Source organism: Gopherus flavomarginatus, chromosome 3 (genome assembly GCF_025201925.1).
Source record: "Gopherus flavomarginatus isolate rGopFla2 chromosome 3, rGopFla2.mat.asm, whole genome shotgun sequence".
Classification (NCBI taxonomy): domain Eukaryota; kingdom Metazoa; phylum Chordata; order Testudines; family Testudinidae; genus Gopherus; species Gopherus flavomarginatus.
This window is the reverse complement of record NC_066619.1, coordinates 52,355,361-52,368,407: the sequence shown is the minus strand read 5'-3', so window position 1 is coordinate 52,368,407 and position 13,047 is coordinate 52,355,361. Positions and strand designations below refer to the sequence as shown.

General features: G+C 38.7%; 1 protein-coding gene across 2 annotated transcripts in view; it reads right to left on the bottom strand.

Annotated features, from left to right (window-relative positions):
* Positions 1-4,377: 4,377 nt before the first annotated feature.
* RASGRF2 (Ras protein specific guanine nucleotide releasing factor 2) overlaps positions 4,378-13,047 on the bottom strand; it is a 209,708-nt gene continuing 201,038 nt past the window's right edge. For both annotated transcript variants that reach the window (XM_050946114.1, XM_050946115.1), the window contains exons 24-27: positions 12,290-12,369; positions 10,695-10,812; positions 9,820-9,888; positions 4,378-9,102 (exon numbers count right to left, since the gene is read on the bottom strand). In XM_050946114.1, coding sequence (XP_050802071.1) covers positions 9,010-9,102; positions 9,820-9,888; positions 10,695-10,812; positions 12,290-12,369 — 360 coding nt within the window. In that variant the 3' untranslated portion in view covers positions 4,378-9,009. The remainder of the gene's footprint in view (positions 9,103-9,819; positions 9,889-10,694; positions 10,813-12,289; positions 12,370-13,047) is intronic.

Here is a 13,047-nt window from a genome sequence, read left to right as displayed (position 1 = left end):
ATAGTTTTTTAACACCCAAGTACTTTTAAACAAAATGATCTGGCACATCTTTCAATTTTTTCCCCACACTGAAAAGATTTGACAAACATCAAGGCTTAGTTGCTTTCTCAGCTGATTTTGGGTTTTATGTGACATTCTGGAAAGTGAGAAAGATTGTTGAAAATATTATTGCAAAGCACAACATATAATAGCTCCTGATTCTGAGGTGTGTCATTCATTTTAGGAGCCAAATTTGCCTCCATCCCACACAGGTCTGACGTTCTCTCACTGTTTATTGCTTAAAGCTATTTACCTCAGAGTTTTAAAAGAGCTGGAGGAGGAGCTCACTGGACCGTTAATGATGAATTTCAATAAGCCTTAGAACGCTGGTGAAGCTCCAGAAGACTGGAAGAAAGCTAATGTCATGTCAATATTTTAAAATGGTAAATGGGATGACCTGGATAATTATAGGCCTTTCAGCCTGACATCAGTTCTGGGCAAGATAATGGGTTGGGTGATATAGGACTTGATAAATAAAGATTTAAAGGAGGGCAATACATTTAATGACAATCAATATGAGTTTATGGAAAATAGATCCTGTCTAACTAGCTATCTTTTTTTTTTAATGATGAAAGTACAAGGTTGGTTGATAACTGTATTGGGTTGATGTAATAGACTTCTGTAAGTCATTTGACTTGATACTGCATGACATTTGAATTAAAAAAACTAGAACAATGTAAGATTAATATGGCACACATTACATGGATTAAAAACTGGCTCACTGATGGGTTTCAAAATGTAACTGTAAATGAGGAAACATCGCCAAGGAGATGTGTTTCTAATGGGGTCCCGCAAGAAGCTGTTCCTAGCTGTACACTATTTAACATTTTTATTAATGCGCTGCAAGAAAACATCAAATCCCTGATAAAGTTTGTAGGTAACACAAAATTTAGAGGAGTGGTAAATAATGAAGAGGATGGGTGACTGATACAGTGTCATCTGGAGCTCTTGGTAATCTGGATGTGAGCAAATAATAGGTGGTTTTTAATATGGCTAAATGTAAAAGTATAAATCTAAGGACAAAGACTATAGGCTATACTTACAGGATGGGGCACTCTATCCTGGGAAGAAGAGACTCTAAAGAAGAATAAGGGATTGTGGTGGATAATCATCTGAACATGAGCTCTCAGGGCAGTGCTGTGGCCAAAAGGGCCAGCGTGATCCTTGGATGCACAAACAGGGGAAGCTTGAGTAGACTAAGTTATTTTATCTCTGTATTTGGCACAGGTGCGGCTGCTGTTGGACAACTGTGTCGAGTTCTGGTGTCCACAATGCAAGAAGGATGTTGATAAATTGGAGAGGGTTCAGAGAAGAATTCTGAGAATGATTGAAGGATTAGAAAACATAACTTCTAATAATAGAATCTGTGAACCCAATCTGTTTAGTGTAACAAAGAAGTTAAGGACTGATTTGACTGCAGTTTTTAAATACCTACACGGGGAACAAATATCTAGCAGAGAAAAATAATAACATGATCCAATGCCTGGAAGCTGAAGCTAGACAAATTCAGACTGGAAAAAAACTGGTGTACATTTTTAACAGTGAGATTAATTAACCATGGGGACAATTTAGCAAGGATCCTGATGGCTTCTTCATCACTGACAATATTTAAGTCAAAATAGGATGTTTTTCTAAAAGATCTGCTCTAGGAATTATTTGGGGGAAATTCTGTAGAACGGCAGTTCTTGAACTGTGGGTTGTGACCCCCTTTGAATGGTGTGGCCAGGGCTGGATAAGACTTTCTGGGGCCCATGGCTGAAGCTCGAGCCTCACCTCACTGCCCAGGGCTGAAGCCAAAGCCCGAGAACTTCAGTCCTGGGGGCAGGGCTCAGGTTGCAGGGCTTGAGTTCAGCTTTGCCCCCCACCCCCAAGCGGTGGGACTTTGGGCTTTGGCCACCTGGAGCAGCAGGGCTTGAGTGGGCTCAGGCTTCCATCCCCGCTCCTGAGGTTGTGAAGTAATTTTTATTGTCAAAAGGGAGCCATGCTGCAATGAAGTTTGAGCACCCCTGCTATAGTATGTGTTGTACAGGAGGTCAGACCAGATAATCACATTGGTCCCTTCTGGATTTGGAATCTAGCAATCTGTGAACATGCTGACTCTTCAAATGCAGATAGTAGAAACCTTTACAACCTGTTAAAGAAATTAATCTAATATAGGGAAGGGAGGCTGGACAGATTTGTGGTTAGCACACATAACTGAGTCAGGACCTCTAGGTTCAAGTCACTTTTCTTCTCCAGTCAAGTCACTTTTCTTCTCTGTGCCTCGGTTTTCCCATCTGTAAAACTGAGATGATACAATACTTGCCAACCACCAGATCCTCACACAGCCAGCACTTTGTAAAAAAAATGTGCCCTAATAGCCATGGCACTCACATCACAACTTCAGTGATGAGAGAGAATCCTGTTGAGGAGGACTCTATACTGTCTTTTGGAGATGATAATTCAAGAAAATCTACGGCACAAAACCCTTCTCAAAGACAGAGGATATCTAGACCTGGAGGAATAAAGATGATGGCGTGGTCATGGAGCTATAATTGTTATTAATTGTTATTAATGATTATACCGGAAAGACAGCACAGGGTCGAGGATTGTATATGTATTTTTCCTTTAAGTCTTTAAAACCAGGCTGGCGGAGGTTGGGAAGAGACCAGACAGAAGCCTCTCAGAGAAGGAATATGAGAGTGTGAGAGAGAGAGAGGTTTATAATACTATTTTCCTTACTTTAATAAAATTAATTGTTCAGTGGTAAAGAAGACTCTTTCTGTGACTCTTTACCATTGTCATAGGAGGCCACCAAACATCTTTGGAAGTAGTATTTTACATCTGGCTCGCCACAACAGGAGGAGGGGCATTGAGGGAGTAAGAGTGAAAGGCGCTGGCGAGCAGCCCCTCTCCTCAGCACGTTCCCCTGTGAGCCATTGAGTTTCCACTAAGCAATCTCTCTTAGTGGAAATGTTGCTTCAAATGGCCTTAATGCCTGTCTGTGGCTTCTATGCTCATGACCAGGAGTGAGCTGTAGGGAGCTTACAAGGCCACTGCACTCTCCAATCTGCAAGGCTGAAAGTGACAGGGCAGAGTTTTGCGTGATGTATTTTTCCCCCTCCTGGTTTTTCTGCAGGAGCAGATCACTGGGCCCTAGAAGTTCCTCATACCTTCCAGCCAGTATGTTCAGAATTGGAAGCATTTTACTCTTCTTTATGACGTCAAGATTGCCAAACCCAAACATTCAACAATCATAAATGGGGCGCCAAAAAAATCACGAGATTGGAAAGAATAATGAATTTGGGGATTATATTATTTGCTGTCTGGGTTTTGAGCCTATGGGTCATAATTTCAAGTTCTTCTCCACCACTCTGAAGGCTAGAAGCTTATTTTAAAAAACAAAACAAAACAAACAAAAACCCAATGGAGCTTCTCACATAATTACCTGAACTCCAGGAGCTCGAGCTCTAAGGAAAACACCCAATAGAGTGATGCTTGTGATAAAAATCATGAGCTGGAAACGCTGACATATACTTATGCTCTTCCTATGCCTAGAATGTCCATGATAGCCAGGTTTGAAGCAGAGTCTTTGTTTAAATGTGTTGCTGTGAATGACATGTGAATTTCTTTTAACAGAATAAAACAAGATTTTCATTCTTGTTTGAAGTATAGACTTGAGGATAGTAATTATATAAGGATGTTATTAGGCTGAACTAATATCTCATGTTAACATGGTTTCCTTGGAGAAGGGAATCTTACCAGTTTTGTGATTGGTAACATGGAGAGGAGAAATTCAATTTTTGGTAACTTTGCACATTGGCATTACATTGTTTATGATGCACAAGGGAAAGGGTGTATTTTCACATTTGAAATTGTGCAGCTCAAACCTGTGAAACTTCTTCCAGGTAGAAAGAAGAATGACTTGAACAGCTAGTTCTATCTAATGCATGTCATCTATCTTATGTAGGTATTTACATCAGATGCTTCACTATGGTATCTTAGCTCCTCTAGTTATCTAGGAAACAGGCTCAATCCTCTGCACTGATTCCTGTCTAAATCAGTTCAAACTCCAATGAAGTCAATACAAATTTCAAACCAGCATAAATGAGCAAAGGATGATGTGCAATAAATTATACTACTTTCCAGCAATAAAAGAGGAAGGAACTTTGCCTGATTGTGCCCTGGATTTTTATGTCCTATCCCTACCTCCCCAGTGTTTGTAAAAATGACGCCATAGCTGGAGTGGGGAAGTGAGTTATATTCCACTTTCTCACAATGTTGAGATAAAAATAAAAAGCAGCAAATGAGAATGTTTGGAATTCAGAAAAAGAATCTTTATTTTGCATATCTGCACAACGCCCCGCCTGATATGCCTTACTAACCATTCAAAGCAATAACTGGGTGTCAAAAGAGCAGTTACAAGTACATGCAAAAACAGCTGGGTGTGCATTAACATGATGAGATAGATATTAATACATCTGTCAAATAAATACACAGATCTTTCACCTAAAGAACACTCCAGACTATTGCAAAAAGAAAGGTCCAATGAAACAACAAAAAGTGAGCATGAAAACCGTAATACATGGGGACATGTGACCTTTTGGAGCCAAAAAACTGAAAGAGGGAAGTGGCTGATAGGCAGCAAGGGCTAAATCCTGAAGTTTTTACTTAAGAAAAACTCCCATTGAAATCCAAGAGATTTTTGACTGAATAAGGACTGCAGGCTTTGGACCTTAGTTAATAGAAATGATGAATAGTAAGAAATGTCTTTACTAATCAGTTTTAAACCATGTATTTACTTATCATGTAACTGAGGAGAATAAGAAGTGGAAACATTAAAGCTTTATTCAAATAAAAAAATTTTAAAAAAATTCAAATAAATATGATTATTTAGGAAAATCCGACATCATGAATATCTACTGAAATCAAAACTGACACAATAAAAGTTAATAAATACTTTAAATAAACAATTCAGGAGTTTCATTTTAACCTATAAAATAACTATAGATTTTAAGGACTATGGAAATAAAAAGTAGAGGATGGGGGCATTGTTTTGTTTTTCAATAATGGTAATATTTTCATCAGTCCCAGGAGTATCAGTCATTACAAGCTTACACACTTAATGTGTTACTGGAATTGCTGAAGAAAAATGATATAGTTAATATGCAATTCGACTGTAAACTAAACAGGTCTATTTACTTCTCCTTTGTGCTCAATCATGGGCTCAGTCACACTTACAGGGCAGGAGGGAAGGCTCTTGGACTCTCTCCTCCCCCTTGTGTATCCCTGGAGCAGGAGGGCATACACTGGCCTAGTGCCAGATGAATGCATCTACGCTATTTGGAAAGTCCAAAATATACCAATAGCAAATATTTGGTATTTTACAGTTACTATTTATATCCCTGTTCCCAAAGAAATGGGTTACACGTCCATGGTCCATTTTATGTTGAAGCAGGGTATGATTTTTATGTTTGGTTCACCAGAATAACTATGGAGGGTTGGAGGGTAAATTTTCCATAGTTGCAAAAGAAGGGCTAAATCTGTCCTCTGTGCAGGTAGCACCACTGAAGTCAGGAGGACTATATGTGAATGAGGTGAGCAGGATTGATCCATGAGGTTTGAAAATACATACAGGAGCAAAGCATGTCCCCTACTTCTCCCCTGTGGTGCAAGGCCAAAACTGCAGACGAACCACCACTTCATTCAGCATGTGGGGTGAGGGCACAGAGAAGCCAAACAGGGGAATTCCACATTCCTTGTGCACTGTGGGGCACTGAGTTGGGAAGATTCACAGAAAAGTTGAGTAAATTATGTAGATGCACTTGCCAAAACCTCCATTTAGGGAGCACGTTGGAGGCTTCTGGCAATCACTATATTACAGAGACTGTAGCAACAGTAGAGTGGCTCACAGCTGCTAGATGCATTTGGTTCATCTTATGGGACGGATACCATCCCACAGCCCCTGTGCAGGACCGCTGCATAAAACCCAGGTACTCGGGCGTCGCCTGGGGACAAGAATGTAGTCTCTAATTATGGCTAACAAGATGTGTGTTCACCTCTTTATTTAGTCATCCCTGGTATTTTAAGAAATATATTTCATTAGCAATCCATCTAGATTTCACAGAATTGTAGGACTGGAAGGGACTTCAAGAGGTCATCTAGTCCAGTCCCCTGCACTCATGGCAGGACTGAGTATTATCTAGACCATCCCTGACAGGTGTTTGTCTAACCTGCTCTTAAAAATCTCCAATGATGGAGATTCCACAACCTCCCTAGGCAATTTATTCCAGTGCTTCATATATGTCGGCATCATTTTCTGGTGGTGGGAAGACAGGACTAGGATCCAAGTACTTCAGAGATTCTAATCCCAGCTGTTCTACTAACTGTGGACAAATCACTTAGGATCTGACGTTTCAGCGGTGCTGAGCAACCACACCACCTATTGATTTCCAGAGGAGCTGTGGGTGCTCAGCATCCTTAACCACTGTATCTTAGTTTCTCCATCTGTAAAATGAGGAGACACCACTTATCTCCTGTCCTCCAATTGGTTTTGTGAGGATTAATTAGTTGTTGAATATTCTGAAACTGTAAAATGCTATATATTGATGGTATATAATTTATGACAATATTTGTAGCAACATAGCAACAAACTTAGTCTAGATGTACATAGTGTGTGTAAAAAAAACGTGATAAAATTAGGATAACGAGGTGGACACCTAGAAGAACCTTTGCCTGCACCTCAAGAGCATGACTGATGAGAGCTCCCCAGACCTACAAAGCAGATATGGCAAAATGGTATACAGGAAGATGAAGTAGTGGCCAACAGGTTGTGCCACTAAGGTCTGTTAGGACACCTACAGTTGTTTACATGTTTTGTGTGAACAGAGATAAAATAAAGGTCAGCTAGGGACTTGCTTTTAAGACCAGTTTTACTGCTTCTATTTTCCACTGTGTGACCTTTAGGCATTTTATGCAATTGACTTATGGCAATTCTTTTTGTATTATGAATACACAGAAAGCACATAGTAAGTTGGCTTTACGGTCCAAATAACCCATGCTTCTTCTTTATCATGCATCAGGATACAATCAGCTTCTTATCAGTCACTACTGAAAAGAACAAGCAACTTTTTGAAAAAATAAAAAGCACCTATAATTAACACTTTCCATCTTCACTTCTTCACCATTCATTAATCAGAACTATTTAAAAATACTTCTGGAAGTTTCCCTGTTTCTTTTCTTTAATGAGGGATTTACCAGTATTTCTTTGATATTTACTCATGCAGTTATTTACAAAGATGGCCTACTAAGGTACATTTATAAATGCTAGTGTTTACACTTACAACAAATGGAATTTATTGTGAAGCTCTTAGCTGGGCTAACAATGTAATTAAAGTGCAAATAAAGACAAAAACCATAAGCCAGGCAGATCCATTTTCATTGTTAACATTCAGAAACTTCACGAGTGTGGTACGACCTGTCAGATCAAATAGGCTCAGGTCACAATCTTTTTTAAATATGTATCTCCCTGAGAAGATTTATGGGAGGTAAACAAATGATATAGCCCTATTTTCTTCAACTGGCTGATAATCACTGGAAAAGTAAGAAGACTTCTCCAGCCTAGTTATTAAACAGTGCTAATACCTGCATTTGGTTTATGATATACTGTATAGCATGCATTTTGAGCTCATCTTCCATGCAGCTACAATAGGTTACTGTCAGGAAACTGTATGAAGAACCACATATTTGCAGAAATGGATTCTACCCAGAATCACACAGTAGCATAGGTTTTAAAAACAGTTACAAATAGCATATTTTCTCTAGAAGACACTCATATGCAAATGATAACTTGCCCAAATAAAATTATATTTCCTGTTTGCTGGCACTCAAATTTCACTGTAGAAAAAAGATTTTAGAATTGATCAGCTGAGCAAAAAAATAATGCTTTTTAAATAATTCATTTAATGTAGAATAAAACAGTTAACCCTGCTCTCTTCATTGCAGAGCATTATCCATTGCCAAACCAGGCAAGCATTCCTCCTCCAGTGTGTGTAGCAGGTGCTTTATAGTCACTGAACTGTCAGGGATGCTGTAGGTACAGAAAATCAGAGAGCCTTTCTCAGGAGACGATGTGTTAAATGACCAAGTATCTCACTCATGATATGTTTATGAATCTGGGCCAACCAATTCCAAATATAGCTCCTAAACTCAGATAGTCCAGCGGATGCTCCCATGGCTTGCAACTATTAACACAGTTCATTATTTTCTATGCTGTAAAACTCCTCATCATGTATTGGTGAAAACAATATTTACAAAGTTAAGTTAGTTAATTGGTAGCATGTAAAACCTCCCACCTTAAAAAAGGTTGATAACATATTTTAAGACCTGATTATGCTATAAATGAAAACATCCAATTTATAACAAATACTTTGAACAACATATGCTGTAGCGAAAGTTCTTAGATATTATCCTGCTATCACTGCAGGTTAGTAAATGATTCTTAAGCTCCTATTGTTTGCAATGAATACAGTATAATGACAGTGGATTAATCTGATGAATGTCTTGATACACATTTGATAAGCAACCTGTGCCAGATGAATGCCATCTGCATTTGTCCATTTATCCTAATCTAACAGAATACTGTACCTACATCTAAATTTGTCCCCTTCTCTGCCCCATTAGGATGGCTGCAATGAGTAGCTATTCTCATGAAAGGCTTCTGTTTTTTATTAGATGCATAGTCCTTTTGGCAAAACATTATCTTTGCAAGGTAACAATCATTCAACCCTCAAGTCTGAAGCATTTTGTCTTTCACCTCCAGCAGCTGATTTTCCTTGTCTGAGAGGGAATTTCTGTGAGGCTCTCTCTCCTTTATTGGAAAAGAGAGTTTGCAATCTTCTCAATCTGTCCCCTTGGGATCTGTAGGGCATGGCATGCATAATTGTGTTCATTGCACTAAAACTCTGCCAACTCTGGGACGAAGCTCATTCTTCAGGCAGGGAGTCTGGGTTCAATCTTTAGGGATAACTCATACAGAGTATCCTCATCTATGATGAGGGTCTTGTCGAGTAAGTAATGAGTGACCTGAAATACAGAAAACAATTGCAATGTATAATTTTGAAACTGAACAGATTGTATATTTTTAATTGAAGTTCTCTATTCTCCCCTTCCCCATAACAGCCAGTTAGCAGCTTCAGTCCATTTCAGACAAATGTTGGAATCATCTCTCATGTTCTGTTTTCTTGGTGAAGTGGAATAGTTAAATATATGTGGTACAAAGTATTCAAGCTATTTAAAAAATATCTCTCTCTCAATAAAGGACAAATCCTCAGTCTAGTGTCCAACCCATGTAGCTGCTCTGGGAACTAGTGAAATGTGGGAGAGAGGGGAAGGAATCTTCCCCTAAGACCACAGAGATCTATGCACCTACTTTCTATGTGCTGGCATCCTCTGTGGAGCAGAGCCCATACTGTGCTGGGGTATGGAACTCAGTGGCACATTAAATCCTGCCCCTCTGACACAGCAGAACTGCACTGACTCCTCTGCCAGGAGGAGCCACACTTGTTGCAGAGGTGGAGGCAAGATTTGCCTTCATGTGCAAAGTCTGAGAAGAGAATGTTATTCTATCAGCCTATCACAACCCAAAATATCAGGACAAATTCCATTGTTTGCCTCCCACTGTTACTGTATGGAAACAAAAGATATTAGTGTTAGCTTTGGACCCCATCTGTGTATCTTTTTATCAATAGCAGGAATAGCCTTCATCATAGTGCCCGTGATCAGCATCAGACACTACTGTACCTTTTGTTGATGTTCTATACGATAGGAGGTCTGCTGGAACTGGCGTATCTCCCTGATAATATGAGATATCTATCAAAGGAATACATTTATATAAGAAAATGTTCTACTTATGGTCTGTGCTTTAACTTGAACATATTGGCTTCAGTGAAGCTATGCCAGGAATGAATTTGGTCCAAAATGATGCAGCTTAACCTGGGGGTAAGGGCTTTGTGCTTGTGGCTTTGAGGGGGGGCATTTACCTTCCCAAATCAGCCATTTAGACTATTAAACTGTCTCAGATGGATCACCTTGTCCCGGCTTTCTTTACTCAGATAGCCTCTCCCTTCTTCCCTCAGGTAACTTCTGCAGTGTGCAGTCACAAACATGGCATTAAACTACAGTCAGCAGAGCAGCTGGTGTCAATATTTCTCCAAGGCTGGCTCTAAGGACCTCTGAACAACAACATAGTTTGGAAGGCAGAGAGAATCAACCTTTAAATGCTTTTTCACTTCCTTGGGGAGCAGGAGTCCTAAACATACTCTAAAATAGACTCCGTCTAAGTGTTGCTTCCTGACGAATTATGGTACCAGGTTGGCTACATTTTTTTAACCATTTATTAAACCCTGCAAGCCTAGACTAGCTGCTTTTCTTCCTGAAATTTTCAGCTGACCAAAACTGAAAGCTAAATTGCAATACTCCTTGGCTTGCCAGCAGGTGGTGAGAGAAGACCATCCAGGGATTCAAATGCAAAAGATTGCTTTCAAGCTTCTATTTTGTATTATGTAAATATATTGTGTAATCTTGCAATTTGAATTCAAAGAAGTCCTAAGTAAATCAATGTTAAACTTGTGCACTTAAAAACCTGTAGTGGAAACATGTAAGAAAATAAAAATTACCATTCTCATTTTGGAAAAATTGACAAGGCCTTCCTCAGTGAAGTTTGGTGTTCCTTCTTCAATAAATGCTAAATCTGTCAAGTACATTCCAAGATAGGGAACTGCAGGGGGATTACAACTGCAGGATGAGAAATTGATTATATTTTACTAGGATTTACTTTACAGACTGTTCTTTTTATACATTATACAAACATCTACTTTTTTTTCATTACTTAAAATACTTTTACAAGTTGGGCCAAATTCACAGGTTAGTGTAAGTGGAGCAGATGCTCTGGCTTCAGCTGAGTTGTACCCACATCTACCAGAGACAAATTTGGCAGGTTGTGTCAAAAGCTATGAAAGAAACAATGATGACGTGTAGTAAAAGCCACAAGGATAACACCATGCAGAAAGGGGGAAGGCATTGGAGTATGCTCTAAAACATGTTTCAATCCCAACTGACAGAAAATTTCAGAAATAAATCCAATGCACATCTGAAAATACTTTGGGCATGTCTCCAAGGCTTCTCTAACCTTCTGAGGTACTGTAAGTATTTTACTATCAGCAATACATTGTGTATAATTTATGGCTCATGTTGAGTAATACATTAGGATCTTTACAACGCTGGTTTTGTAAATATTTAAGATGTTATGCAGTTGAAAACACACTCAGATTTCCTAACTTTGGAAATTCTGCTAGGGAACAGATGACTTGTTAACATTTTCCACTCTGAGAGGACAATGCTGCTGGGCAACTTTCCTAGTTATGTTTTCACCTTAGTCCAACTTCCTGCTGACTTCAAGAGGACAAAGGTCATATTATACTCTGCATGGTTAGAAAAGAAAAAATAATTACAAATAAAGTTATTAGCTAGATTAATTGAGAAGTGTATATGGGTCAGTTATCCAGATGTTATAAGTCAAAACAACTTTTTCTCTTTTAAAACAAATGTATCTGATTCCTGACAATAGTCTTCTCCAGGCCAAACATGGGCATTATTCACTGAACTTTGTCTGTTTTTTTAACTATATACTATATGAACAGTAGATTAATTCCTTAATGCTCTATCAAGATCATTCAACATAGTTACTGTAAATCAGCCTGGAAGATCCCTTTTCCAGGTACAGCTCTTGGAATGAGTTGTTGTGTGTGCTCACACTTGGAGATAACAAATCTGGAATGAGAGCTCTTTGGAGCCAGTCATGTTGAACTTTGGGACTATTAATGTCAAATAGGCACTATCAGAACTGAGTAAAATGTTTTTGATTAAAGAACCTTTATTTACAAAGCTGGTCTTACACTTATTGAAAAAGTTTATCAGTAAAAGAAAAGCCCCCAACAGTGAGCATTTCTTAGAAAATAGTAGTTTAATTTGCTCCAGTAATTCCCCAGAGGTAACATATTACTCTATAAGAGGCACCAAATTACAGTATACTCAGCAAAACAATGGTGTCCAAATAGAATAAAGCCAGCTTTATAGATGTTATTCAGTAAAAATATTGTCCAATATAATTTTCATTATAAAAGCTAAACTTAGAGCCAACTCTTATCTTTAATAAGTGCTATCCAACATTATTAACCAAATACTATTATATTGCTAATTTAAGAAAACATACTTTTTGAGTGTTTCTCTAAGGTTTTTAAATCTTCCCTCAGATGACACAGTCTTCTGAAGTTTGTCCATGAGAGCTTTTGTCTAGAAAAAGAACAAATTACAAGTTTCACCCTGTGTGAAAACTGACTTTGGTATTGGGGTAAAATTTTCAAAAGCACTTATGAAAATACCACATCTGAAAACAGATCTTAACAAATTAGAAGCCAACTCCCATTGACTTCAATACATTTAGGCTCCTGAGTGACTAACTGAAGAAATAACGGGGCTTGGAAAATTTACCCATAGTTGCTTGAGGAATGTACCACATGCTGGGCAAAAATCGTTTGAGCAAATTCAAAAAGAATAGGACCATGAAACTAATATTAAGCAATACAACCTCAGTTGCACCGCATAAGAGGATATTTGGGGCCCAACCCTATGAGATGCTGCATGTCCTTAATTTCCATTGAACTCAGTGTGAACTGAGGATGTTGAGCACCTCTCAGGAAGCACTCAGAACTATGAAGGACAAGCCAGTAGCTAGCATGTGGGTGAATAAGAAAGTTGAAGTCAGAAAAGAGGAAAAACCAGAACGAAGCACAACAAAGGAGCAAACTAAGTTTGGGACTACTCACAAGCTTAACGTTAAGCATGTGCATAAATCTTTGCAGAACTGGACTATACATTGATTAGTGATCACCAAATTATGCTTTCCAAAAAAGGTTTTTCTCCTGCATGAACATGACATTCATACAATGTTCAGGTTGACAGCACTTCAGA